This window comes from Phalacrocorax aristotelis, chromosome 1 (genome assembly GCF_949628215.1).
Source record: "Phalacrocorax aristotelis chromosome 1, bGulAri2.1, whole genome shotgun sequence".
Lineage (NCBI taxonomy): Eukaryota > Metazoa > Chordata > Aves > Suliformes > Phalacrocoracidae > Phalacrocorax > Phalacrocorax aristotelis.
The window spans coordinates 168,334,107-168,362,104 of record NC_134276.1 but is presented as its reverse complement, the minus strand read 5'-3'; the positions used below and the strand labels follow the sequence as shown (position 1 = coordinate 168,362,104).

The 27,998-nt window shown below is 38.0% G+C and overlaps 1 protein-coding gene across 4 annotated transcripts; it reads right to left on the bottom strand.

Annotated features, from left to right (window-relative positions):
- Positions 1 to 89: 89 nt before the first annotated feature.
- On the bottom strand, positions 90 to 26,047 carry CEP83 (centrosomal protein 83). 4 transcript variants are annotated; one of them, XM_075080639.1, is made up of 17 exons: positions 25,989 to 26,047; positions 19,953 to 20,111; positions 19,455 to 19,605; positions 18,175 to 18,267; positions 17,759 to 17,890; positions 14,382 to 14,633; positions 12,961 to 13,092; positions 9,975 to 10,089; positions 8,342 to 8,486; positions 8,058 to 8,207; positions 7,528 to 7,603; positions 6,248 to 6,405; positions 3,585 to 3,714; positions 2,614 to 2,717; positions 1,688 to 1,868; positions 823 to 991; positions 90 to 417 (listed from the first exon to the last, which is right to left on the bottom strand). In XM_075080639.1, exons 2-17 carry the CDS (start codon positions 20,099 to 20,101, stop codon positions 413 to 415), a joined length of 2,142 nt encoding a protein of 713 aa, XP_074936740.1. In that variant the 5' UTR covers positions 20,102 to 20,111; positions 25,989 to 26,047; the 3' UTR covers positions 90 to 412. The 4 variants fall into 4 exon arrangements, with proteins under 4 accessions (XP_074936740.1, XP_074936739.1, XP_074936741.1 ...); XM_075080638.1 differs by lacking the exon at positions 90 to 417 and having other exon boundaries at positions 478 to 991; XM_075080640.1 differs by lacking the exon at positions 90 to 417 and having other exon boundaries at positions 478 to 991; positions 1,751 to 1,868.
- Positions 26,048 to 27,998: the final 1,951 nt, after the last annotated feature.

Here is a 27,998-nt window from a genome sequence, read left to right as displayed (position 1 = left end):
CTATCAAGTCAAAAAAATGAATTGACCCTTTACAAGTTTCTGCTACTAAACTGATAAGGAAGGGAAAAAAAATACTTTAAATAAATACATTCAACCTTGAATAAATAATTTTATTGCAGTTAAGTAAACAAATTACAGTAGCAACAAATACAAACTTATCTTTTCATAAGTGAAGGCAATTTGTTTTACTTCATCTCTACTACATTGTATTAAAAAAACCTGATTATTGCTTATTCCCATTATAAAAATACAAGAGGCACATTGTCGAGGGTAGCAAATAAAAGTTTTCAGCACGTTTCATTTCACCCTCCCTACCTGCATGGCAACTTCAAAATAACAGCCCAAATGTGGATTACAGCACCGTTCCAAGCAAAACAGGAACCCAGCAAACTCCACACTGATACAGAAACTTCTACGCTGCAGGAGGAAGAGGATATTATCAAGTAAGTTTTAAAATAAATTTTTTTTAATAAATCCTTTCATTTTTATTTTAAATGTCAGCACAACCCAAACCTTGATAAATATTTTTTTTTAAGTTTCGTGTGACTATTTCATATATTTTGACTTCCAAATAATTTTACATCCTTTATGTAAAAACATTTCAAAACGTAGTTAATTTTTCAACGCTTTTGTTTTGAGCCATTATATCTGATAATTTACGACAGTCTATCAAAAATAAACACAAAACTATGTGGAATATACTTTATGCTCTTCAGGCACATACAAGCATGTTTTTGACAAAATATCAAAAGCAGGTACAAAGGATAAGCTATTAAAAACTAACAGCATGCGGAGTTTACAGACTTTATTTGGAGTCCTCACTTTGCGCGTCACCTTCTCCAGCAACCTTGTTTCTAGCCAAGTCCCTGTATGTGCCCACCATCGCTCGCTCTCTGGATGGTCCAAGATCTTGCAGCTGTTTTCTCTGTGTGGTTTCTAGTTCTTCCAACCGCTTGCGAAGCAGGGAAAGCTCTCTCTGATGCTGTTCCTCCTTGAATTAAAAAAAAGGAGAGGCTCTATTACATTTTGCACAGCTACTACGGACCAAAATGAGCAATAATTTATTTTCTTTAATTATTTTAAAATAAGAATTGTGAAGTCCAACATATCCTTATTCATTACATTTTACTCCTCAATGTTTTGTGGGTATTGTTCTGACGTTCACGAACAGCATCAGCAAGGAACATGTGTGCAGGCGCTCCTCCTCTCAGACGAAGAAGTGCGCAGACCCGAGGTCTCAGTTACCAAAAATTTGTAAAGTCAGCCTGGTCAACCTCAGCCAGAGAGATTTTCACCCTCAGAAGCTCACCACAGCAAGTAAAACTCTTCTAATCGCACAAGAAGTCAAGAGCAGCAATACCGCTTTTTAATAATGAAACCATGGTGTGAGAACACTGCTGTGGCATTTCTTGCCCAGGAGGAGCCATTTCAAGCCTCTCAGGAGAATGACAAAGTACAGTGAAGCAGGTTAAACCTGCCTGTTTGTTACGTTCTGTAACGTATCATTTGTCTCTCAAGAACTCCTTCCTCTTGCAAGGAAGGGAACATCACCAGAAACATTCCTCCATGTTTCCTTCCTCTGTTCAAAGACCAAACACTCCTTCCTTAAGACTGAGGTCTGTAAAGGAGGACTGTTCCGGTACCCACTTTTGTTGTATTGTTTTCACAACCTGTAATACATCACCACCTGAAGAAGGGGGAAGGACACTTCAGGCCCAGGAGGCAAGGCAGATGGTGACAGTATACTGACTGGATTGAGCGACGGTATGTTAGGATTCAGAATTAAACTCCGGAATTCATTGTGTCTACGTTGCAAGTCCTTCAGTCTCTTCTGGAGGTGTGCATATTCTTCATAGGAAACATTCTGCCTAATAAAAAAAGAGGTTCCATATTGCTCAAGATCTTTGTTATCCCAGCACAGAAGCATACCTCTCCACCAGTACTTGGCTGCTTATTGTGCCTACAAAGGAAAACTATATACCAGAAAAACTGGAAGGTGGAAGATCTGTGTATGTTCTTGTGCCTAAACGTCTACCTAAAAGTCCCTCCACACAATAAATTCTCTGCTGTATTACAGATTACAATTTACACGGAATAAATTAAGCTTCTAATAGCATTCACAGTAGTGAGCCCCAGGAGCCACAGTACATTAATTATTTGAATCAAGCCCTCCATAGGTACTCAATGAAAAGAAAAAAATATTGAGTTTGTCTTTCAAAGAGGTGGCTAAGTCTGTTTCTCTTGCAATTCTGAAGTCTTTTTCTTTCCCATCTTCCACTGATTTTCACATCCTGTACTTTCAACTCTAGCACTGCTTCACTGCCACACCTCCTTTTTTACAAGCTACCTTCTTTTGAAGGGATTCCTGCAACCGTGCATCAGATATTTTCCCTCCATTTCTTCCCACAGAGACAGCCTGGCAGTTGTCTCATGAGCTCTTAGCTGTCCGTCCTAAATGGGCTTCATTCAAAGAATTCTAATGCTGGAAGCATCATTAGATTGGACTCTGGTTATTAAACTAAGTGTCAAGTATCTTCAAAATTACTTTGTATTTGTAAGTCAGATCTTGGGCATACATCATTTTTCAAGCTAAGAAAAAGTGAAGTTTATTACCTATTTAGCACCTGATTTTCTTTTTCTAGCTCTTCTATCTTGGCTTCCAAAAGTTCTAGTTTCTCTTGCATCCTCCTTTGTTTATTATCATTGAGAGTCTTCCTCTGTCAAACAGACATTTCAAACAGAGCTAAGTAATGCCTTGATAGATTAGATCCTGTGAAAATTAAATATACACTGCACATGGTTTCCAAGCTGTGACAGTTTTTAGGGTTTTCCTTCCTTAAGAACTGCGGTGGTGTTTGAACATTCTGAGTCCCCGTGATGGGAAACAAGAGATGCACAGCTGTCAGTCGCTCATTGGTCAGTGACTAACTGTGCCAACAAACGTTAACTGTATTTGAGAATTCCAAAATTCATACTTATACATGGTCATTTAAAGGAAGTATAAACATGACAAAAAAAATGTATGCTTGCTTTTATTTTTTTCGCTCATGTTGACCTCAACTTTTAACAACCTTAAAAGCTACTTGCCAGTTTCATAACCTGTATACATCCAATATATAAAACTGCCAATTAATCTTGAGCTTTTATAAACAATTCATCAGCTTTTCCTTTCAAGTTATTTCATAAAAAGCTTGGGAGAAGGTATAAAATTTTAATAGTCCATAAAGGAAAAGCAGAACATCATTTGTCTGGTATCCAAAACATCATCCTTACTAATCAAGGAGTCCACCTGTTAAATAGCCATATATATACACATATACACACACATATATGCACACACACACACACACACACACAGCTTCACAAAATCTTTGATGGCGTTATAACAAGGTTGTTAGCTGCAATATTCTTTTGCATATCACTTCAACCTAGATCTATGCTCATCTTAAAAAAAAATCTATGTAAGTTGTTACTATCTTCAGTAGATTGTGAATAAACTCTTAATAATAAAACAACCCTATCTGGCCAAAGTAAAGCTGAACTTTTCATAAGCTGGATCATTCATAAAGGAAGAGCCAACATGCCTTTTTCTGCGCAACCGCAGCTCGACATAGCTTGTTCTTCACTTGGTTGTATTTCTCTTCTTTCTCTGTGATGCGCTGAGTAAGCATATGCTTCTCCTCCAGCCATTCAATACGTTTGTATTCTAAAGTCCTTTGAAAAAATCAGGTAAAAAGATTAAGAGGTTATATAGACAAAGCAGTGTGTTTGATGAATGCCTCAAGGCTCTTAAAATAGATGCATATTTCACAACTCCTGCCTTTATATACTTGAAGGACCTGATCTAAATTTGATTGTGCTCAAGATTCACTAAAATTGAACCCATGCATTAACATAATCTTAGGTTTTGTTCAACTATGAGGCATATTTTGAAAACTGATTCCAATAAGCTAGATAATTGTAGGCTGCTTGTTGGTTTGGCATGTTACCAAACCATCCATGGAAAATTTCTAAATTTAGATCAAATAATCACACCAGAACTCAACAGTAGACACCTATGCCGACCATCCGTTGTCAGAAGAGCTGACAACTGCCTGCTCAGTTTGGGAGGCAAGATATAAGAGAATAGGTTGCTGCCCTGTGCAGTTTACTACGCCTTTGTAACAGAGGAGTACAGACTTGACCAGTTTGTTCTCCCGACCAAAACAAACGCCAACACAACAGGAAGCTCCCACCGACATGGCTCTTAGACAACGCTCCAGCTGAACACACACGACCAACAACAGATGCTATCTGTTTAGGCCCTTGCATGGTTAAAACATACTAAAATTAGGCTGTGATCTCTAGGAGTGGATAGGAAAGGAGCCAGTTGCTCTCTGCTGCCTTGTTTGTTTGGGCTATCTGCATTGTGGGTCAAAGCGGACAAGAACTCTGCATATTTAACTATGTTACTATGAAAAAAATCAAGTGGTGAGATTCTTGCAGCAGATTTTAAGAAATGAATCTCCATATATTTCTCACCAAACAGCCTTTCCCTTCCTTCCCCACAGTACCAGTATTTGGAGTCATCTACTCGCAGAACCAGGGTCCTGGCCCACGTGGTATCCATCACAGTTCTTTTAGTAGATGTTGCCATTGACTGTAAATAACTACCACTACCCAGGAACCAAAGAGCTTTCTTCAAAAGCACTACTTAACAGTAAAAGAATTTCAATGGAGACAGTGGTTAAAAATGTCATGAGATTTTTTTTTTATTAAATGCCCGTAATGCTGTTCCTGAAATGCTTAACAAGTGCCTGTTTGAGCTCATCTCTGACCTGTATCAGTCTTATAGTTTGCCTTCAGCCCTTCTTCTCATTTCATATTTTCATTTCTGAGCCTAAGATTGACATGGCCAGACACGCAGCTGCTTTGCCTACTTATGGCTCAACTGGCATTATTTTATTTATCTGAAACTTTTTCTCTCAGGCTTTCTTATCTTTTGATCCTCATTAAGCCAAGTTGCTTTGGTGCAACTCTTGGAGTGCAAGCTCGTATCTGAGCTGAGGAAGGAAGTCCTATCACCCACAGAGTCAGAAAAAGAATGGAAACATGCCCTAAGGGTCACAGGGTAACAGTCAGACAGACCTGGAGGACTTACACGTAGACCGCAAAGCTGCTTAATTTCTGCAGTATCAGCCTGGGTGCGTCTCCTGTTACCTACATACTTACACAAATAACCCTGAGGACTGCCAAGTTCCTTCCACTGCCTTCCCAGGAAAACCTGCTCCTGACTGGTCTATGGCCCATAAATACGGAAATGACATTGACAGCCTCAAACAAGAGTGAATGTGTCACTCAAAATAAGAACACACCTTCCTAAAGTAACCATCCAAAGTATTTAACACGCTACTGACAACTGAACATACTCTGCAGTACTAATGCAATAATTTCTTCAAATGTTAAACTGAAAAGCAATACTTCAACCAATGACAACGCAGCAATTGCAGTACCAACTTGCAGCAAACTTAAAACAAAAACATGCCACATGATACTCCTTGGAAGTTTTCTATTTCATCTAGGATGCTGAATTTTTTAAAAACCCACCACACAATAATCCGGTACAAATTAGACATGTATTTGGTTATTAGTCTAGGAAATATTAAATAGCCATTTCAGACTAACTGACAAATTAATCTCCAGATTCCAGACAGGTGTTCATTACTGTATGGGCTCTGAACAAGATCAGGTTTCCTACGGCGTTTATGAGCATATTTTGATTGTATGTGGTCAAGCTCATGCAAAAAAGGAAAGGAATTGTTTCTAATTTTGATAAAAGCAACTAGAAGATATCCAATAAGCTTTTATTTGCCTTGTATCAGCTAAAAGGATCTAGTGGGAGGGGGAAAAAGTATATACACACATATACAGACTGAGTCCCTGAAACCTTATCAAAGCTTAAACACTCTTAAAAGAACCATGTGTGAAACTCTGCATCCACTTCAATACAAATACGGTCTCATTTTATAAAAATAATATATTTCACTATTCAAGAATTGTAACAGACATGAACGGAAACAAACTCCTATATCTGAAGTTACCACAAGCATAACAGAAGGTATGGCCACTTTTTACAATTGTCCAATATTTCCTGTTCATTTTTAATTTCAGACTTTATCCAGAATCTACAATCCATAAATAATCCACATGAAAGGAATACAAGCAATATGAAAAGGAAAAGTAAAGCCAAAAAGAAGAAAAAAATTACTTCTCTGTTTCCAGTTGAGCTTTTTCTGCCTGAGTCCTTGCATGTTGACATTCTTGTTTCAATCTTTCTATTATCTCCTTCAGCTTCCGATTAGACTCCAGTAAATCATTTTCCGATTGAGAAACTGTGGCAAGTTGGAGTTGCATGTCATGGATTTGCTACAGAGAAATGAAATTTTTCCATTTGAGAAGGTATGCAAATAACTAAACTAATTTTGAGATACTGAGATAGAGCAAAACACAGACACCAACTGGCTGTATTAGCTTTTCATAGGCCTTTCTTATTTGTTCCTTTTCTCCTTACTCAACAGCTTCTTCAGAAGCTTTATAGTAAATCACTACTAGACAAAGAAGAAATTCTATTGTAGTTAAAATGAGAAAAAGAAAGGGAGGCAGAAGTCTTCAGTTGCTGATGTGTCCCCCAAAACTTAAGAAATCTGACATTAAACCCCAGGGCTGAACAGCACTAGAGCACCACACAACATTTAGTAGCTGAGCTGTGGAGCTACCAAGACTCTTCCCTCTCACAACGCACAACGCGTTACGGCCTGCAGTGGCTGTACCAAGCAGTTCACAAAAACAAGTAAGTTCAGAGACCGAGAAGTCCAACCTCTGCAGCCAGCAGCACACTGAAAGGATGATTTCCCTTTCCTTTTCCTCTCCCCACATGCACACTCGGATACCCTAGTTTCTGATTTCTGGAGAAAAAACAAGTATTGCCTTGAACTTCAAGTGCACACCGCTTGCAGACTACTTTGATGCACAGCTGTGTTCTTACCTACTAAACATAACATCATGAGCAAGCAGGAGTTAAAAGAATTAGGTTTTATTTTCAACACTGCCATCAATTCACTCTGCAATAGAAATATACCTCTTTACACCCGTTTATTCATTTATGAAACATCTGTTAAGCACTTGAAGAACCTCAGATGAGAGATGCAGTGTAAATGCAATGCATTACCTAGAAACAATTTCTAAGTCTCCATGGAAACTGAATCTCCAGTTAAACAGCGCATAACTGTATTCAGTATACCAGTCTATAAACATTCAGCTTTGAAATCCTTGCTACCCACAATGTACATGAAGCAAAAAGCTATAATCCCGTCTATAAAGGTCCAGGAGAGTATGACTGATTTCTGAACATTTTGGCTTCTAAAATCTGTTGTACGCATCTTGTCCCTCAGGAAAAAAAAAGCCAATCTAACCTTCAAACACTGGACACGGCAACTGCAGGAAAGATTGTTTTTCTCTATAAAACATTACAATGCAATAAAACCATACCTGTTTCAGATCAGCACTTTCCTGTTTCTTTTCTTCCAGTTCCTCTGTCTGAATAGCTTGCTGTTGAATTTTTAATCTGAAATTGTATAAGACATCCTTATCTAATTAAAATACAGATGCTAGAAGTTAGGACAAATCAGTCTGACAATAGAATAATTTGAAAGGCCGATAACTATTTAACTGAACAATGCTTAAAAATACAGTTTTATTGATTATTACAATTCATATAGGAGTAAGAAATACGTTGATTTGTTTGCTCTTGGAGCACGACTTCTCATTTCATCGTACTGGCTTTTAAAGGTTTGGATGAAAAATGTTTTGGGTTTGTAGTGGTTTTGGTTTTTTTTAAACAGCACCTTTTTAATTCTGCCCTCTCTTTACACAATGCAAAAGATTATTTTGTTTAATTTACCGTAATGAACATTTATGTATCTCTGAAAAGTAAACTTTTATACTGACTACTGTAAAGAAATTGGGGGTGGGCGATGGGGATGGAGAAACGCGTGTTAAGGTTAGAAAAGCCACACTACCGCAAACGCTGAAGTTCCTTTTTGCTAGATTCTTCTGCCACCTGTACAACACGTAGCTTCTCTTCATACTGATCCTTTTCAGATTGTCTCCAAGTATCTTGTTCCAGTTTTATCTTCTCTAGATCAGCTAATCTGTTCTCGAGTTCTAACCTGAGGCATTATTCAACATGCACAAAAGAATCATGAAAAAATGCCAGAAGTGTTCAGTTGCTAAGAATGACATTTTTTAAAGTTACTCAAAACACTCCTCTCTTAGAAGCTGAGCAGTGAATCAACAAACATACTTTTCATCCTGTAAGGCTGCAATTTTTTCAAAAACTTCCTCTTTGGCAGCTTGCACTTTACGAATTAGCTCCCGATCCTTTTCTACTAAAAGCACCTTATGACGTTCAACAGCTGCCTTAAGAATTTCCTTGTCTGACAGCAATCCTGCATTATACATTAAAAAAAGTTAAAATGTCATTATTGATATCAACCTGATAAAATGCAGTATTAAAACAACTTTATAAATTGATAAAAGGGAGCCAAAAATTACAATTCATGCGATAGAATGAATGAAGAGGGAAAAAAAACAAGAAAAACAAAGAGACTTGGCCTTTCTTAGCATAACAGCAACATTTCAAAAACTTTTGAAGAGTAACTGTTACACTAGAATCTCTATGTAGAAAGTCTATGACGGTTTACTATTTTAACATACAAAAGTAATTCAACAGTTGATATTCTTATAGACTTAAACTCTAAAGCAATTTCTGATAAGCAGTTATGTCTGGATTTAAAAGAAAAAAGAAAAAAGAAGAAAAAAAGAAGTGTTCCACAATACCTACAAAAAGGTCAAGCAAGAAAATTTGTTACTTACTTTTTATGGAAAAGTTTATGGTAAGTAGTAATTGGTTATCAGTGAAACTGTAGTAACCTGGCTACAATAAATCTCACCTTTTAATCCACTCATATTACCAAATATGGCAATTCTAAAATTATTACTATATAGGCAAAAGATGCAAATTAAAAACTTGGGACCAAGACACCTGTGTTCACTAGCAAATAAGCCAACATGCCACAACAACGACTCCTGGTTATTTAGCTAATTCTGTGATGCAAACTGGATTCCACAGCAAGTTCGGGTTAGCTTAAATCTTGTCCATATTTAGTTTCATATTTCATAGGGTCCAACATTTTTAGTACGCAATACACTGCAAGTGCATTGTTGATGCAGAAAGCACCACTTTTGAGTTGCTCTTGGAGAACTAATATTAAAGCAAGTGAACAGAAATTACTATTCCAGGAAGACAAAGGTACTATTGTGGGGTCATGGGAAATCAGTGAGGACAGTCCACTTCGAAGCTGTGCAGTGATTTCAATCAACACATAACTAGTACTAGAAAGCCTTGGCCTTTTCACTCTAGAAAGCTATTTCAAGCTGCCTACATACTCTGCTGTATTAGGTAGCTTAGAACATTGCCTCTTTTCTTCAAAGAACGAGCTAGAAGTAGTCTTTTGTTTCACATGGCAAACTTACCCAATTGTTATCATTTCCACAGACACAGATTCAGAAAACAAAACAACCACTGGAGCCCTATGGTACCTTAAGGTTTCAAGCAGAGCATAAAAGACTCTGGAATTTGGCAATAACAGGAAAAATAACCATACGAAGTACATTATTTGAAACAGATAATTCTCAAACTGTGTCACAAATTCACTAATTTCCATAAATGCAAAATTACTGTAACTGTTCTTCTTAACCTCGTAGACCAAATGAAACACCACAGTTATTTCAGATACAAAATGAATTATCAGATCTATGACCTGGACCAGAAGTAGCAGGTGAGGGCTGCTGGGGAACGTTTGGAGGAGAAATAATTGTAGAATTCTAACTAGAAGTTACAAAAGAAATCATTAGAAGTTAATTGCACATTTTACCATCCATTTCACTTTGAATCTTGTTTCTTTCTCTTTCTACCTCACTCTTTGTTCTTGCTGCCTCCAGTTTGACATTTGTTACTTCCAATTTATGTGAATGTTTAAGTTCTTCTACCTATGAATTAGAAAAAAAAATCAACTAAAATAAATATATATATATATATTCGCAGCTTTGCTGTAAGTTTTCCATGTGATACTTTGCTAACAAGAACGTCTGTCAAATAATCATGGACTATGTTTATTTTAAACATACCTTAAATATTTTTTTTCATCCACTGCTTTCCTGAAGCCAATCCAGAATATCCACTCTTGTAGGTAATTTTTAATGGTGATTATTAAGTACTGTAACACTAAAGCTATTGACATGACCTGATTCCCAAATCATAAACAGTGCTATTACAGGTTTTAATTAATTCCTCAAGTCACACACTGAAGATTATTGAATGAGTTGTCAGTCATCTTGAAACGCACGTTTTGTATATTCCTTGATTAAAAAAACCTAAAGGGCTCAAATACAACATATATTCCAGGAACCAGGCTGTCTGACCATTGACATGTATTTCATCTTTAACCAGCCAGTTATTACAAGCTACAGTGTAGAAAAGTTACTCTTTTTAAGAAGCCTGGGTGATAGTATGCACAGATGTGCAGGATTCCCTGGGAAAACTTCGTTTCCGAGTAAATCCTATACATTCTACAAGCTAGCCTCTGGGGGTATTTCTGAAAAGACTACTCATTGGAAATATCTTGCTATGATGCTATTCTAAACTGCATGCGACCCTGATGCCTTGCTAACTCAAGCATTAGCATGTCAGTTTACACATACTTCACTTGTGACTAAAGATCCCTCAGAGACAAGCTAAATAAAGTTAAATTTAATCTCCCTAAGTAAAACAAAACAGTGATATGCAAAAACCAGATTATCAACTGCTCCCCCAAGTAATTTCAAATATTGTGAAAGCGCATGTCAGTGTTATTTTCGAAAGTATACTCGAAAATCCAGGATAGCTTTAAGTCAGAGAGCTCATGTTATATTTCAAAAATAATTATAACTACTTATAGTCCCTCTGAGTTCCTGGATTGCTATCCTACTTTCTTAAAATCCAGGTCTTCATAGTTTTGAAGTACATTTAAAATCAAATATTTCTCTACAATTCTGACATACACATCAAATGGCCTCATAAAAGCAGGAGCTTTAAGAACATCAAATCAAAGACAATTACTGCTTGCATGGAAACTTTCTATAGTTTAGGCATTTGTACGCAGTAATTACATGGTCAATGAGAATTAAATATCTGGAGGAAAGCACTTATAATGAAAATCCATTCACAATGACAAATGTAATTACAACCTGCTAGCATATACAAGTGGCAAAAGGTTAAGAATGACATAGTAGCTTATTAAGTAACTACACGGTAGATTTGGATGCTTAAATACTAAGTTGAGAACATTTCAGGGCAACTTACAAAGATTTAAGGTGGCTTTTTAAAGGCGCAAAATCCAGAAGACAAATGCGTGCACCTGTGCTCAGGAACAACTTTGAGTGGGTGCAGGAGGTGGCGGAGGTTAGTATAGAAATTAGTTTCTACTTCCCTCCCTTCAAGAAACACCACTGAATATTTTAATTTTCTCCTGCTTCTGGAGGAGAGCAGAGAACACCAGCTGATACAAGAAGTAAAGACTGTAACAATTTCCTATATATTCTAATAGACAATTGACTAAGCAATCTTTAACACAAGTTTTCCCCTCGTATTTATTATTACGTGAGACAAATATGACGCGTTGTATAAAGAGGCTTTAAATACTGGTATAGGTACATCCTAGTCTTATAGTAAATTAAAACTTTTTTGGATTAAGGACCAAAATTAAATACTTCACACTCATAAATATGTACTGTTTTGAATTAAATCTGAGATTGTTAAAGAACAACTATGGTAAGTGTTAAAGTTTTCTTCCTGTATTGTATCTTTCCTGAGGCATATTATGACAGTATTAACTGCTGTACCCATACAAAATCCATGTCAGTGTTATTCTGGAAAAGTATATTCAGAAATGCAGGATAGCTGTAAATCAACATAGAGCTTAAAATAATTCTGCATTCAGCTAGATATACAAGACCAAAGTTACCCGCTTTACAGGTAGTTCAGAACTAACTAAATCCTCTCCAGAAAGGTAAGAAAACACAGGGGATTAGAATTTGCTACCAGGAACTGATAGACGTGATAAAAATTTATTACCCGGTATTCTCTCTAGAAAGGAGGGAATAAGACACAGCAGCGGGGAAGCATACAAACATGGAACAAACCCTCTAAGATCTGGTGCCAACCCAGTAACTCAGATACTCAAACATGTTGCAAGACAATGATCTACTTAAGATGATACGATGCCGTGCTGTACAGAAATGTTTCTGTACAAGCTCTGCTGGCATTAGGCCAAGAAGAATGCTACGCTAATGTGACTATCCTGCTTCTAATATAACCTAAGTCTCCGCAGGTGATTCCAGTGCAGCTCACTTCCCTGTAGCTAACATAGCCCATTCAGAGGATACTTTTTAAGATCTCCAGAAACCATAGCTCCATTAAAAACAAAAAAAAAGGGTGGTGGTGGTGGTGGTGTCAATTTAAACCTCTATTGCACTTTACACACTTTATGAAAAAGTAATGCTTGTTTTCGTCAAATAAATCTAGCTATTTCCATGAGTACTAGAAAGATGAATATAAAGACACCTCTTCGAGCCCGTTCTGTTTAGGAAAAGGATATAGAAAATGAAACAAAAATAGCATAATCTCAATCTTAAGAGATTCTTTTAGGGATGATGTTTTTCCTGGACAGTCACATATTCTATATCTTCCAACTGAAACTGGGAAAAAAATTCCAAACCTATTTTAAGTCACAGCAGAAGACATTGTTACTTTATTCTTAATGTAAAATAGAAAAACATAACAGAATATGAAAAATGTACTTCAGATACCATAAAAACACTTACTTTAGCAGCTAAGGAACTGACTTCTCGTTCAGATTTGTGAAGTTTGCTAGTTAAGAGAATGTTTTGCTCATGACTCATCTGCAGTTCTTTCTCAATTCGATCAATCTGTAGTTCAGCAGACTTCTTTTCTGCCTTGAATAAAGGAGATATTTGTAAGCTTTTTGGAGCAGGGCTGTATCTTGCTATTCACTTGAGACATTCAATGGAGTTGGGCTTTCAGATATTACTGACCCTTTTTATTTTATAATAATAGATAAATATTTATCTTTGTTCAACAACATGTTCCAATACAACAAGGGTCTTGAATTTTACTCAAAAGTCATAACTGGTTTTACTAACACTACTGGCACATAATCATACGCATTTTCAATACTACTTCACAAGAAGCAGAGGTAATCTAACTTGGTTATGAAGCGGGTATTACTACCAGTAAATTACTGGGCTGTAAACACCAGTAAGTGGTGCTCAGAAAGATGTCATGTGTTGGCCCGTGCGGTTATACTAACTGAAGAATTAGCATCATGAAGAGGAAATAAAATGCAATTACTGTATTATAGACTTAAGATCCTGAACTTTTCTAAGTATCAAAAAGGTAATCTAACCTACAATTTCACCTTCCTTTTTCCAAACTGACCTATTTCTAGCAGGACTTTCTTGTAAGTTTTCTAAATTAAGAATATTACAGCACTTTTTAAGTTGTGATCAGATCATTTTGTAACAAAGGTAGACAACACTGAGAACAGTAACAAGAAAAATGAACCACCTATCTGTATGGTGCAACCGTGCAAGAAATCTACATGGAAAGAGACTCACTACCTAGAGAGACAGCAAGAACTGACAGGAGGACTGAAGACCACAGATGAGGAATACAGTGAAACCCTGGGAAACATACAACAGGCCAGAAATACCAAAGGTTCTTTAAGGGAGAGCAACAGCCAAGAACTAAACAGTTCCAGTAATGTGTTGGAGAAAGAAGAGATACAGGTAGGCGAGAAAGATGACGACACGTGAGGAAAGGATTAAAGAAACAGAGGAGCATCACATGATATTTTTTAAAAGAATGAAAAATTTACTGTAGCAGTTTATTAACAGATTGTCATTGGTTTCTAACTCCAGCTAAGTGACAAGTGCTGGCATGAGCATCTTACTGACTGCAAACGTGGATAGCACTCGCATGTTTAGGAAGGAGATCATTCAACAGAATCTCTCAGTTGAGCTCTCCACCTTTCCAAAGTTGAACTGGCAGTACATGACTCCCAATGTACTTACAATTTGTTTTTAAATCTGAAATGTACAAATTCAAATCGTGGAGTCAATGGCAAAATTATCAGTGACTTCAATGACAGTTCAATCAGGCCAAGCATTATTCTCACTACATCTACAAGGAGGCAAAATTTAGAAAACAAACAAATAAAACTTACCTCTAAAGACCTTGTAACAGCCTGCATCTCAGCTAACTGTCGTATTTGTACTCTCTGAACACTTTCTGCTTGCACACCACAATTGTCTCTTTCTGCTCTCAGTTCTGCTACTTCTGCTTCTAAGCCTTTTAATTTCTGATACAGTTGTGCTTTTTCTCTAGAGAGTGCCTCCACACGTTTACTGTCCCTCGTGGGATCAACACTAAGCAGCTGATTATGGAGTTCTTCTTTATCTTTTTCCAGCCTTGAAATCTGATAGTTGTTAATCAGAAAAATAAAAGCTATTACATTGGTTAGGTGTCAGGCAGCAACAAATACCGCAGTTGACAATTCAGGAAACAGCAGCACTGTGCATTTAAAATATTAAGAAGTTACATTCATATTTATTTGCTTTCTTAGAGTAGGAAAATCAACAGACCCATTCTTCAATGCCTCTTTTGCTTCAGTTTGCACTGGTAAGGCTTGTTCTTAGGCCTCAGATGTCCCTAAGCCCCCCAGCAGTCTGTGGGAGTAAAACAGCACCCAGAATAGAGGAAGAAAATGTTAGGGATCATTTAATCCACTGGACATATACAAGTTCATGGAATGAATCCAAGCATTTTGAAGGAGCTCACTGGTATCATCACAAGGCTATTCTCTATCATCTTTTAAAAGTTATGGTGATCAGAGAACATTCCTGATGACTGGAAAGAGGCAGACAGCACACCCATCATCAAGAAGAGCAAAAAGATCAAGAAGAATGATCCAGATAACTACAGGACAGTCAGCTTCACACCAGCCTCTGTGAAGGTTATGAAGCAAAACCTCTTAAAAGCATTTCTAAACACAGGAAAGACAAGATGATGGAAAGCAGGGTTTGCCAAGGGCAGATCATGCCTGATCTACTTCTGTGCTTTCTAGAAAGAAGTGACTGGCACTGCATACAAGGAGAGAGCAATGGGTCTTGTATACCTGGATTTTAACAAGGCCTTTGATACAGTCTCCCATAATCTTCTCTCTCACCAAATTCATGAGATAATGGCTGGAAAAGTGGATGGAAATATGGGTGAAAAACTGGCAGGGCTGCCAGGCTCAAACAGGTGCAAAGCCCAGCTGACTGACTGTAAGCAGTGGAGTCTTTCTGAGATCAGTACAGGGTCCAATACTGATTATGTCCTCGTTAGTGACCTGGATGATGGAACCGAGTACGCTTTCAGCAAGCTTGTGGGTGACACCAAAGTGGGGGGAAATGGTCAACATGCTGGAAAGCAGAATTGCTCTTCAGAGGGATCTGGGCAGGCTGAAGGAATGGGCTGACTGGAACCTCTTCAACAAGAGCAAGTCATGCAGCTGGGATGGAGTAAACCAATGCAACAGTACAGGCTGGGAGCAGCTGTCTAGGAAGCAGTTCCATGGAAAGGATCTGGGGGTCCTAGTGGACAACAAGTTGGACATGAGTCAGCAGAGTACCCTTGCAGCAAAGATGGCCAACTGCATCCTGGCAGATTAGCAGAATGATAGCTAGCAGATCCAGGGAAGTGATCCTTTGTCCCCTTCCAGTACTTTTAAGACTGCATCTGGAGTTTGTGTCCCGTACACAAAGAATAACAACAAACTGGAACAAGTCCAGTGGACAGCCACCAAGGTGGTCAGGGGGTTGGTGAACATGACATATAAGGACAGGCTGAGAGAACTATACCTCTTCAGCTTGGAGAAGAGAAGGAGATGCATTGTGATGAGGAGAGAGGCAACAGATACAAGTTGGAACATGTGAAATTCTAATTAGAAATTAGGAAGAAGTTTACCATGAAGATTGTTAAATACTGGAATAGTTTGCCCAGAAAGATTGTGGAATCTCCATCCTTGCAGACGTTCAAGACTCAGCTGGACCATGAGCAATCTGATCTCATTACACTTCAACATTTTAAGCAAGATGTTGGACTAGAAGGATGTCTCTTCCAGCTCATGATCCCACAATTCTATAACTACAACAGAACTCAAATCTGCTAGTAAGTCAAGACAGCCAACATGACTTAACCATGTCAGACATAAAATTAAGAGGAAAAATTCTGTTACAAGGTAGTACAATAGGTACAAATTAGTCTTGAGACGGTAAATAACAAACATAAATATATAGATTGTAGTGTTTCAAAATTAGTTATGTGGGCTGGATGTAATATTGGGGGCAAAAGAGTGAGAAAGTAAGGTACATAAGAGGTATCTTGATATTTGAAGACTAGTCCAAACAGTGATCCGCAGCAACGCTTTTAGAAGTTGCATCAGCGATCTCTATGGAGCAAAGCCAATTTCTGTAGCAAAAACCTTCCAAATCCCTTTTATGAGGAGATTCAAATGCTTATTGCATGATGTGCCCAAACCATCATTTAAGAATTAGGATGTTTTTGTAGCCTCTTTGTGCTAAATGGCATGGAAGGTTTCTCTCTCTCTAGGAGAGAAAAACTAGATCACGTTCTGCCCTGGGCTCAAGGTAGTTTCATTCTCTGTAAGTGTGCTAATTAGCTGCAGGACTAGCACAAACTCAACAAGCCCACAAGAAAGTCAGGCTGTAAAGCAGCATGTGGGTTTAGCTCTGGGAAGGACAACTGTTCTGTTTTTTATGCACTGCATTTGCAACTTTGGATTTATTTTGAAAGTGATGACTGCTTTGATTTGTGTCTCATGTTTGGGTTAATACATTCAAATCTGGCATCTTAGGATATATGCTCCCAGACAAATACTTAAATTAATATGCAAATGACATATGCAACACTCATTTACACTGCTGCATATACTTAAAACATAAATAAGCCGGCAATTTATTTAGCTCCACTTCTGAAAGCCCAATTCTGAAACAGAAAATTAATGAATGGTTTATTCAAGAGTTAATACAACTGAAATAAAGTTACCAAAGTTTTCAGTTTCCTTTTGACCCCCACTGTCATGATCCAACTTAGTTGCAAAAATGTACCCTTGTCTGGTATTAACAGTATCTTCTGTGGCCACCTTCTTGGATTAGTTGCCACATAAGTAATTTAAAATCTAAACTTACATCGGTTGCTCAGATATCTTATTAATTTCAGATTAGCGTAATGTCTCAAATTCCATCACAAATGCGATTAAAAAAAGCATTAAGGAAAACTACCGGATGTCATTTATCAGAAGGCAAATCTATTCTTATTTATAAAAGCACGAATGATACTGTGACACACCACTGAACAAACCCACAGCAACAGCTTTAGGCTAAGTCATAAAAGCACTTTGAGAATTAAGAGAACGGAAACAAACACCACATTATGAAATGGTGTCAAACTAACAACCCATCAAGTACTAACATTTTCACAACATTTGAGCAGCTTTGTCATCAGATACATTTTAAGCTACTGTAACATTCTACATACCTCAGCCTCATATTTTATTTTCTTCTCTTCTAAAATACGTGCATGTTCTTCCTTTTGATGTTCAAATTCTGATTTCAGAAAAGTATGTTCATAACGAAGTTTGTTATATTCTGTTCTGTATTTTTCCACCTCCTAAGTTAGAAAAAAAACCCAAAATCATCCATCACAGAAATTTTCAGATTTACTTCCTTCAGATGTCCATGCAATGTTCCCATCATTTTCCAAGTTATATTTGGTGAACTGAATCCCTCCTCCTCCCTCTTCTAGGGTTTCAACCTTCACTGCCTGGGGCAACAGTACCAAAGTGTGTCATACTTTTCTCCCCCTCCAGTTTTAATTTCCTAAGGTTTTAGGAACAACTATAAACTGGTGATCACTACTCTAAATGAAACAGAATTTCAATACTTACAACTTACATTTTCTAGCTTCCGATAACGTTCTGTCATAGGAGATTCCAATTCCTGCTGTATTTGTGCCTTTAACAATTCTAATTTTTGAGGAGTTAGCACCTTAAGACAGAAAGGTATCATAAATAACTAGTCATATTCATTTATTTACTCTGTGGTAGGACAAATAGGCAGGAATAAAGTATTTCAAATATGATTTTAGGAATCCTACTTAATTTTCTATGTTCTTCTAAAGATTTTTCAGTAGTAGTTACAGAAGCAAAAAAACATTATATTAGTGAACTAAAAATATTCTGGGAAGATAACAGAAGCATTTAAAATGTCAGTATTTACTGGTAGAAGCAATACAAATGTCAAGCTGAACTGCCAAGAGATTTATCTCCTTTGTGGGGGAGGGGGAGAAAGAAAAGTGGTCTCACAGAAAAGATAAATTAGCACCAGGTAAAACTTAAACAGTAAGTGAACCAACCCCAAAGAATCAAAATGAGCAATACCAAACCAATTCTTTGTAAAACACATTAGATACATGTTCTCCAACAGATACAAGGGTAGTGGTTTGAAATGAAACTAAGATCAGGAAAGATTCCCTGCCTTAACCTCCACGCTGCATGGTATTTTGTTAAGTTTGCTTGGGTATGGTTATTAATATAGCAAACTATCTACCAAGAAAAAGTGTTAAAAAAAATGCATCCCCTTTTCTTCCACTTATCTGTACCCCAAAGTGCCTGAAAACTAATTCTAGTTATGGTACCAAGGCACTCTGAGTCTGAGGTCCTTTGTTAGATGCTATATTTGTTTCCTAAGAACATGTCCTGCATTAGTTCAAGGAAACAAGCAGTTATAGAAAGTATCATCCAAGTTATCTTAAATGTTGGGGGTTTTTGTTTGGTTTTGTGTGTGTTTAGGGTTTTTTTTTTTAAATTAAGAAAGCTGTCATCATGAAGCAAAACAAATATCTATTTTTCCAGTCACTTACCCTAACAGGTTTAGGCATCTAAGTTATCCCCCAGGGCAGATGATTCTCCCCACAACAGGAGAGCATGCACAGACAGAGACTGAGGGACTTACTATTAACATAGCACATAACAACAGGATTTGGAAGATTCAGTTAAACAAGAAAACAGTAATTTCAACCCATAGTCAATCTAAAGAAGAAACATTACTCACTTGGGTGAATTTCAAGATATGTGAATTATATTCAAGCTACGATATACATGTAACAAACAAATATGCATGACCCTATTACAGGATTAAAATTCTTATTAAGTCCTACCAGTAAATTATCTCACCTGTATCTTCAGTTTTTCCAGCTCTTGTGTTTTACTTAGCAACTCCTCTCGATATTCAGCAAGAAGAAACTGAAATTTGTCATGTACAGTCTGCTTTTCAACTAACAACCGCTTCAGTTCATCTTGTGATTTTGTATATTCCTCCTGTAATCTGCAAGATAAAATACGTATTTTATATTTACCCTCTCAAATTAGATCTTAAAGCCCAAAGAACATGTGCAGAAGCAAACATACAAATACCAAGTTAGAACTAAGCTGTTAATATCCTCTTCCTGTAATATACTGAAAAGTTATCCCACATTTGCAAGCATGAAAAGTATTGAAGAAACATCATCTGCAATGTCTTATGGTATTTTGAATTGGTTTTTTTTTAATATGAACAATGCTCAAATCTGTCCTTAAATACAAAAATAGCTAACGCACACAAATCCCTTCCACCTAACATTTAGCTTCACCTTTTAGCAGCTCAAATGAAGAAACCTGTTTAAACCAGTGTACCTTAGATGTTCTGCCTTTATGGTTTGATAGTTTGCTTTATGGTGTTCACATCGCATTTTTTCATCAATCAGAAGTTTTTGTAATTCTTGTGAATTGGCTGTATCACCGTTTCCAACCACAGGAGGAAGGAGACTGCCCAAAGCATCCATTTTATAACGACTGTTGAATATGGAGAAGACAATATAAATAAAATAAAAATTAACTTATAACTATTCTACAATGCCATCCACTTTTTCTGATGACATTCCAGAAGACCAAGTTACCTGAACAAATACAAGGACATGTAATTAGCAATTCACAGTTCAAAGATTTCACACACTCCTTTTGCTTTCAGTACAGAAGAATTCTGGCTCTGCTGTAACTCAGGTTATAAACCTCTACTGAAAGGGCAACTCTTCTCTGCTCATTCTGCCTGCCCTGAAAAGTAATAGCCCTTCCAGGGGCAAAGAATAAACTTAAACATTGAGATTATTTGAGTCAATACAAGATAAGCACGAGCACTTCTATCTGACAGATTACATGAAATTTTATTTTTACTAATCAAACTGTGATGCTACCAATGTCCTAATTATGCCTTGTTAACCAGAGTTCAAGCAGAGGCCACAGACATCAGACACATACAGTTTTTACTACAACTTATCACAGTCCAAGCCTGTCACAAACTATCCTAACAAGTTATACTACCATGTGATGTACATCATCACTTCAGCTGGAAGAAGAGCAGATAATTCTCTATTGTTGAACTCCTATCAAGCCCTCTCTGGAGAAGAGTTAAGGATTCATGAGCAGTCTGGAAGATACCTGCCCAAAGTTCAGCCCTGAAATATATCATTGATACACATCACTTCCTCATTTTCAAGGTTTATTTCATGGTTTCTCATGACCTTTTCAGAAAGAGTTTTGCTAAATGTAGCAATATCAGGTTGGTGTGAGAAAGCTGCAAATCAACAGATGCTGAGAAATGGGAAGTATTCTAATATGCCTCATTAGTTCTTTTCGATATTAGAAGCAAGATATATTAATCTGATCATTACTGACACTTCTAAAGGATCTGGGGGAGGGAGGATGGTAACTGAATTTTAGGGAAGTTAGAAAGCTTTAAAACCAACTACTCTGCCATTTTAGCTTTTGGCATAACTGGACTGATGCCTAAGAACTGCTGCAGCCTACGAAGGGCAATTCAAAGTTACAAAGTGCAACTTTTTACGAAGTAAAACTCAGAAAAAATGTTAAATCGCCACCATCACTGCAAATACCTCACCTTCTTTACATATACAGTTGAATATATAATATTTTGTACCATTCCACTCTTTAACATAGATCCATGAAAGATTTAAACACTTACCATTTGATTTTATAAACCTCTGAACTATAAGCAAGATGAAAATCTATCTTCCATATAGGAAAATAAACATTGGATGTCAGTGCTCATTCCACTAAAAGCCGTAATAATGTCAGAGTCTTATATTTAAGTTTTCTTTCCCATTTTTCCTTCCTCCATCACTAAGATGGGGAAAGGTCAGAGGAAAATCTACCACAGTTACAACACTAGTATAGGCAAAGCGACAACAGCAACTTTGTATCCTGTTTTACCCAAATTTGCTGAGAGAATAAGGGGGAAGAAATCAGAACAAAGAACATTCTCCCTCAGTGACTGGGCTATATGCACAACCAATTTCAAACACTAATAGCACAAGTTCTGAAGAACCTTCTAATCAATACAGTATCTATTTTTCATTCCTGAATTTTGTTGGTTGTTGAGAAACCAAGGCCACCAGCAATTTCCAAACTCAATATAAAGATATTTTCAGTTGTTAAACCAGCAGCTGTGTGAGGAAAACTGGTCAGTGATCCTAAGGACAATAAACCATGTAAAAGGACAGAAAGTCCTGGTACACAGAGAAAACCCAAGGCAGCACATCCTTAAGAATTTCTAAGCATACCAACAGGGTTATCATGATCACTGTAAAAAAAACCAAAACTAACCAAACAAAAAGAAATCTCCCCCCAACAACCCACAAAACAACAAAAAAAACCCAACTCAACCACCACGTAATAGTATTTTTCTGTCTCAGATCTTTGCTTTCCTAAACTACAGATACCAAATGTAACTACCAAACTATAAGCCAAAGCTCAGAATTAGGATTAAAGGATTTAAAGTCAGGTCTGAATCCTGCAGCTTACTTAAGTAAGAATTATTTCTGGAATGGCATAACAGATACAAAGTCAAAGACACCAAGAAAACACGGTGTTTCTTGAGAGCATATTAACCAAAAGAAAAAGATAAATGGGAAGGCAACCTTTTGTATTCTCAATTCCAAGATGCTGCCAGTGGGAAGTATATTCTCTCCTCACAGCTTTTGCTACTGTCAAAAAGTGCACAAATTATAAAGCAAGACACACATCTGGACCTGTGTTCATCTGCATGAAGATTTCATTAAAAAGAAAAAAGGAAAGAACAGAGGGAAAAAATTGTAGCTTACAAAACAATTGTTTCAGACTGCAAAAGCCTAAGCAGCATGTATTTAAGGAAACAAAACTACTTTGGCTTGCAGGGACATCTAGTGGCAAATTTCATGACTTGCATTCCTGGGGACTGTGAAACAAACTACAGTAACAGAGATTTTATTACTTCACAAGAGCTCTTTCCTTGAAATCACTAATAGCAATTTCCAATATTTAATATAATCACATTCTTAGAAAAAAAAAAAACTTTTTTTTTTTCCCCAAAATCATAAAATAAGTCCTGGCAGTGAACTGTCAATAGTCAACATTGTTTAGGGCTACAAATAATTTAAGTATATTACTAACAAGAATTTCTTCTGATCCTGTGGCTTACAGTACTTGCTTATAGTCAATGAACAGACCTTAAATAATCTTCAGAATTACACAAGACTACACCCATAATTTTTGAAACATACTTTAAAGGAACACTAGTTCAAATTTCTTCCTCTCTTGGAGATCTGTTCAAGAGTAGAGAACCATAAAACACACTTTAAAGAAACTAAAACCACATTATATTTAAAATTATTTCTCCACCTATATATTTGCCAAACTTTACCATGTTACAGAACAGCAAACTTGTATCATTTGCCCTGAATTCATACTCTGAAATCTTAACATCATTTTGTGCAGGTATACATATAAAGGTATCAGTGCAGAGTCCTGAAACCCAGAAAATGCACACTCAGTAGCTAAAATAGCAATATTTATTGTAGAATATCTAGCTAAGTGAAGTAACTCAATTACGTTTCCAAGAATCACTTTTGGTTTGCCTTTCTTCTCCAATTGTTTATTTTCATACCGTGAGAAACATTGCTTAAAGACCTGCTTCACATCTCTCTCTTCTTTACATCTATAAACCATGAGAGGGCTTTTCTTCTTTTACAAGATTTTTCAGCTATATTATTTTAACTTTTTTTTTTTGCTACAAGCACTTAAAATGGTAAGAATGCCTGCATTTAGAGAAAAATATGAAGATATCAATATGTTATTTATTTATATTAAAATTTTTATTTTTATTGTATGCTGTTTACAACAAGGCTTCCTTCTAGCTTACCTCACATAAGCAAATTCCATTATTTCAGCCTGTACTGATAATTCACCTGCATGACACATGTAACTCTCTCATGACTCTGCTTTCCATAGCAGAGCAACACTTAAAACACATAAATTTATCCTATTTGAATACTGTTTTAAACAGATGATACAACGAATGTAATTTTGCAACTATTGGTGAAAAAATTAACAGTATTTAACCTTGTGCAATATTTTGTTCAAGCAGTAAAATTCTCAGCAAAACTGTTGAAAGCCAAACAGGTGTTTCACACAATGTACAGTTTAATATTTTAATTTTTTCTAATGGAATCAGCCACGGTCTTGAGAAACAATAAACCATTTACCTGAAAGAATAAGCAAGACACTCAAAGGAAGCACAGCCTCATGAAAGTGACTCTTCAAACACTACCCCTTCTCATCGCAGCTTAAGAGTCTACAGTAAGACTAGATAATGGACTACTGAAAAAGTGTAATCCAATATAAGAGCTCACTGTCACCAGGAATGGGAGGTTCCACTCCTCCTTTCTTCACCCCCATTCCTAGATTTGTCATTCATCAGAACCTTCCATGAACTGGTTTAACTCAAGAAGTCAACACACTTAAACAAGCAGAAAACACTCTCTAGTTTTCCTGTGAGGTCAGTGAGTCACACCAGCTCATGGAAAAATCTGACAAGCTACATCGTCAGTGAAAGTAGGCAGCTGGTACTGGCTAGGAGAAAGGAACAAAGAGCCAAGTAAATAGGCAGGAGGAGGAGCAAGGCTTTCTCCTTTCAGGAGCAGAGGGTTGTCATATCATGAGCTCAGATGTTCACGGAACCACAGCCTTGGACTAGATACCTAGCTTTTTAACAGTCAAAGTTAAGTGAAATAAATTCTACCTTAAATGACTATGCAACACACTCACGAGAGATCAGACTTCCCATGAACATCAAGTGAATAAAAAACAATACAAAATTATATACAAATTGAGAAATATGATAGCATACCTCTCATTACTTTAAAAGTCCATATTCTATTAAATCACCATCAGCAACTTGCAATAGCCAAAGTGATCACCTTAAATAAATACACATATATATATATGGGAAAAAATTTTACAGAGAAACATGAAAACCTTTATTATAGGAAGTTCCATAATCTGGATACTACTCAGATATCACTGTAGAGAATCCAGCAAAAAATAAACAATACCTTTGTATGCCTAAGTGCAGAAATTTTGGAGAACATCTGTATGGCTTCTACATTACAGAAGTTACCAATCTCATTCAAACTACTGTCACTTCCCCCACAAGACTGTTCAAAGTACAGATTCCAAGAACAATAAAGCATACATTATTTCAGGGTCCATCCCTACACAAGGCACACAGCATCACCCTTTTAATTTGTCTTATACTATAGATATGGTTAATTATTTGGTGAAAAGCAACAAGCTTATTGCTTTAGCCACATACACTACTAAGTCAAACTAATAGCAGTTACTGATCAAACTGCAGTTTTGTATGGGAACTATAGTTGGTAAATCTAGCTGTACTCAAGAACAGCTAGTCTACATATGCTTTCAACTGTTTCTTCATGACAAGAGACCTTCAAACATACGAGAAACTTTTGCTTGCTAGAATCTCATACAAAGTTTTACTCGGGCATACAGACAGCTGCTTGTCACAAACAGTTCTACGGTCCACAACCAAAACTCTTCTGAAAAATCACTTCCATTTCATTTTGACTTAAAAATAGAGATGTTCAGACAGGGCTTAGGTCTCATGTTAGTAAATGTATCCTACATCTCCTGTAGGCAGAAATACGATTATATGCACCTTACACCACGTGGACAAAGAGCATGTGTGACACAAAGCAAGCCATCTTAAGTCACCATGGCGTTTTTATTGTTAATTTTCCTATGACTTATGGACGTAGGAGCTTGGTCAGAGGAACAACACTAATATGGGTGTCATACATCCAGAAGTGCGGAAAAACAATCATTATCCTCTAACTGCAGATGGCCGAAGCTCACTGGTGGAAAAGAAAGCATGCAAAGTAAAAACACTTCAACGCCTGGCAGCGAGCGGGCTCTTCCTACCCCTGAACTTTACCGCTCCGGGCTTGCGCGGGGCGATTCCTACACCCACCAGCCCACGACCAGGCAACGGCGGCTGCCGCAGGCTGTTACCACCAGACCAGACGGGGCACAGGACAAAGATCGCACTCTGGGAGGGGCTGCCGGCCTCTCTTCCCAGCTTTGCAGCCCTTTGCTCGGTAACCGACGGCCCAGGGCAGGAACGAGCAGGGCCGGAGCCGAGGCCGAAGGGCCTCCCAGCTCGTAGGCCCCGGACTGAGGCCCCAGGGAGGAAGGCCCCAGTCGGCCCGGCCGGGCTGCCTCTCCTCGACGGTGTCCTACCCCTCACACCCGGGCCCGCCCAGCCGCCAGTGGCCGCCACCGGCCGCCACCGGTTCGAGGAATTTAAAAATGGCGCCTCACCTCCCGCCGGCGCCGGCGCCTCCGCCCGGCGGGGTCCCGCGGGGCGCGGGGCACGCTGGGAGCGCGCGGCGGGGCGGAGCAGCGTCGCCGGGGAAACGGGCTCGCCCCACCCCTGAGCCCCGCCTGCGCGTGCGCCGGCGGCACTCCGCTTCCTTGCCCCGCCCGCTGGCGCGCTGGCACCGGCCACCCGCGCGCGGGGGGCGGTTCCCGGTGCCAACGGTCGTTCCGCTGGGGCTGTTTCGTGGGGGGCGGGGGGCGGGTGTCTGTAGGCTGCGGCGACGAAGTAACACCTGTCTGGTGAACGTGCGGTGTTTCGAGTGCGGGTTTTTGTGTTACCGTATCGCAGTTTTAAGCTTCGGTACCACATTCACCAAGTTCTGTGTCAACCGTTGCGGTTCCGCTTGCGAGGGAATGAGGAAAACAGCAGTTGTCGCCGTCGTGATGGTGCAGCTAGCGACGATTTCTGATAGCGGATCCCTGAGCCTAACGCCTGCTAGCTGAGGGGAGAAGTACGCGTTATGCTTTGTGTTCAACGGGACTTACTGCCTGGTTGCTAACAGCAGGCTGAACGCTTAGGCTAATACAGCCACCTACAAAGGAAAACACATCCCAGGCGTTCCTGACAACGGTCGCTGTTTTCTGACAGAAATCAGTTTGTAAGAGCAGTTGAGATAAGGTGAACATGAACTGGTAAACTTCCTCAATTTCTCCCTAAGATCTCTTTGCCTAAAGTGGAAGATTGATCATCCAGACTGGTATTGACACTCCCCTGATAAGATTAACAGTCCTTTAATAATAATTAAAATTTACTTCAGTTGGTGGGTATTACTGATGACACACACACGTATCCCCAAGGAAAAAAGAAAAAAAAAAAGTTAAATATTAAATTTGCCAGTAGTTTTGCGCAGATCTAGAGATTACAATTACAGTTAGCTCCCCTAGAGGTGGTTGTAAGCTTAGTTAATAAGGTGGTGTCTAAAATACCTTACAGGCACTTCTACAGCTACAGTGCCAGGAGCTTAGTCCTTACTTCACTGGAAGTCTGTGCAGACTGATGTTGCTTTATGGTTTTACATGTATGTTGTGCTTGTGGTCAACACCTCTGCAATATTCTAAGTGAACCATCAAGACTATTCAACCTATACCGATATATACATATAGTGAAATAAGTAACGTTATAACAACTTAAAAGTTTACCTTCCAAAATGAACGAAAAATTAATTTTGATGCAAAACAGAGTTTGAATAAAGAAAAAAAAAGCTGTAGTTCTACACAGCTTTACAATGCAAAAAATCTTTTTTGAAAGTATTTTGAAGTTGCATGCCTGACTCTTGTTTTCTGTACCACATTAGCTCATTTTAATTTTTTTTTTCCACTATCACTCAGGTCTACAAATATTAATGCTAACTAAGATCAAATAGAAGTCTTCCTCCCTTGGGCAGCTTCATTAGCAGGAATGGTAGCATGGCCCAGATTCTTTCTTTGGTTCTGTTGTTCACATCTGTTGGTTCTGCGTCTGTTCATATCAGGATTACACAGCTATAATCTACTGGAAAGCAATTCATTTGCATGTCAAGAATCCAGGTCCTTCAGTGTGAGCTCTGCAGGGGACATATCAAAAAATTATAAAATTTAGAATTATTTAGGTAACTAAAATCAACAAGGAGGGTTGGGTGTTTCTTGCCACCTAATCTGTTGAATAATGGTGCAATTTTTGTGTAATCATTTCCAATGTGGACTCTTGTTCTAAGAGGATGACTCAAGATGGTGAAAATCACTTTATTTTTGCCTCCACGTTTTTCCTATTGATGACAAGAGGGTACTTGTTTCCCTCCAAGGCCCACTGAGTCAGGTAATTCTAGTTAATCACCAGATAGCTAGCATTTTTGACGTATGGGGTGGTGATGATGCTCTTTGTCACAGTGACCATCTCCCTCTATACCTCACAACACCACGAGCAGCAGTGCTGACAACCTGCTCCCACCTCTGCTTGCTTTCAAAATAGAGCTG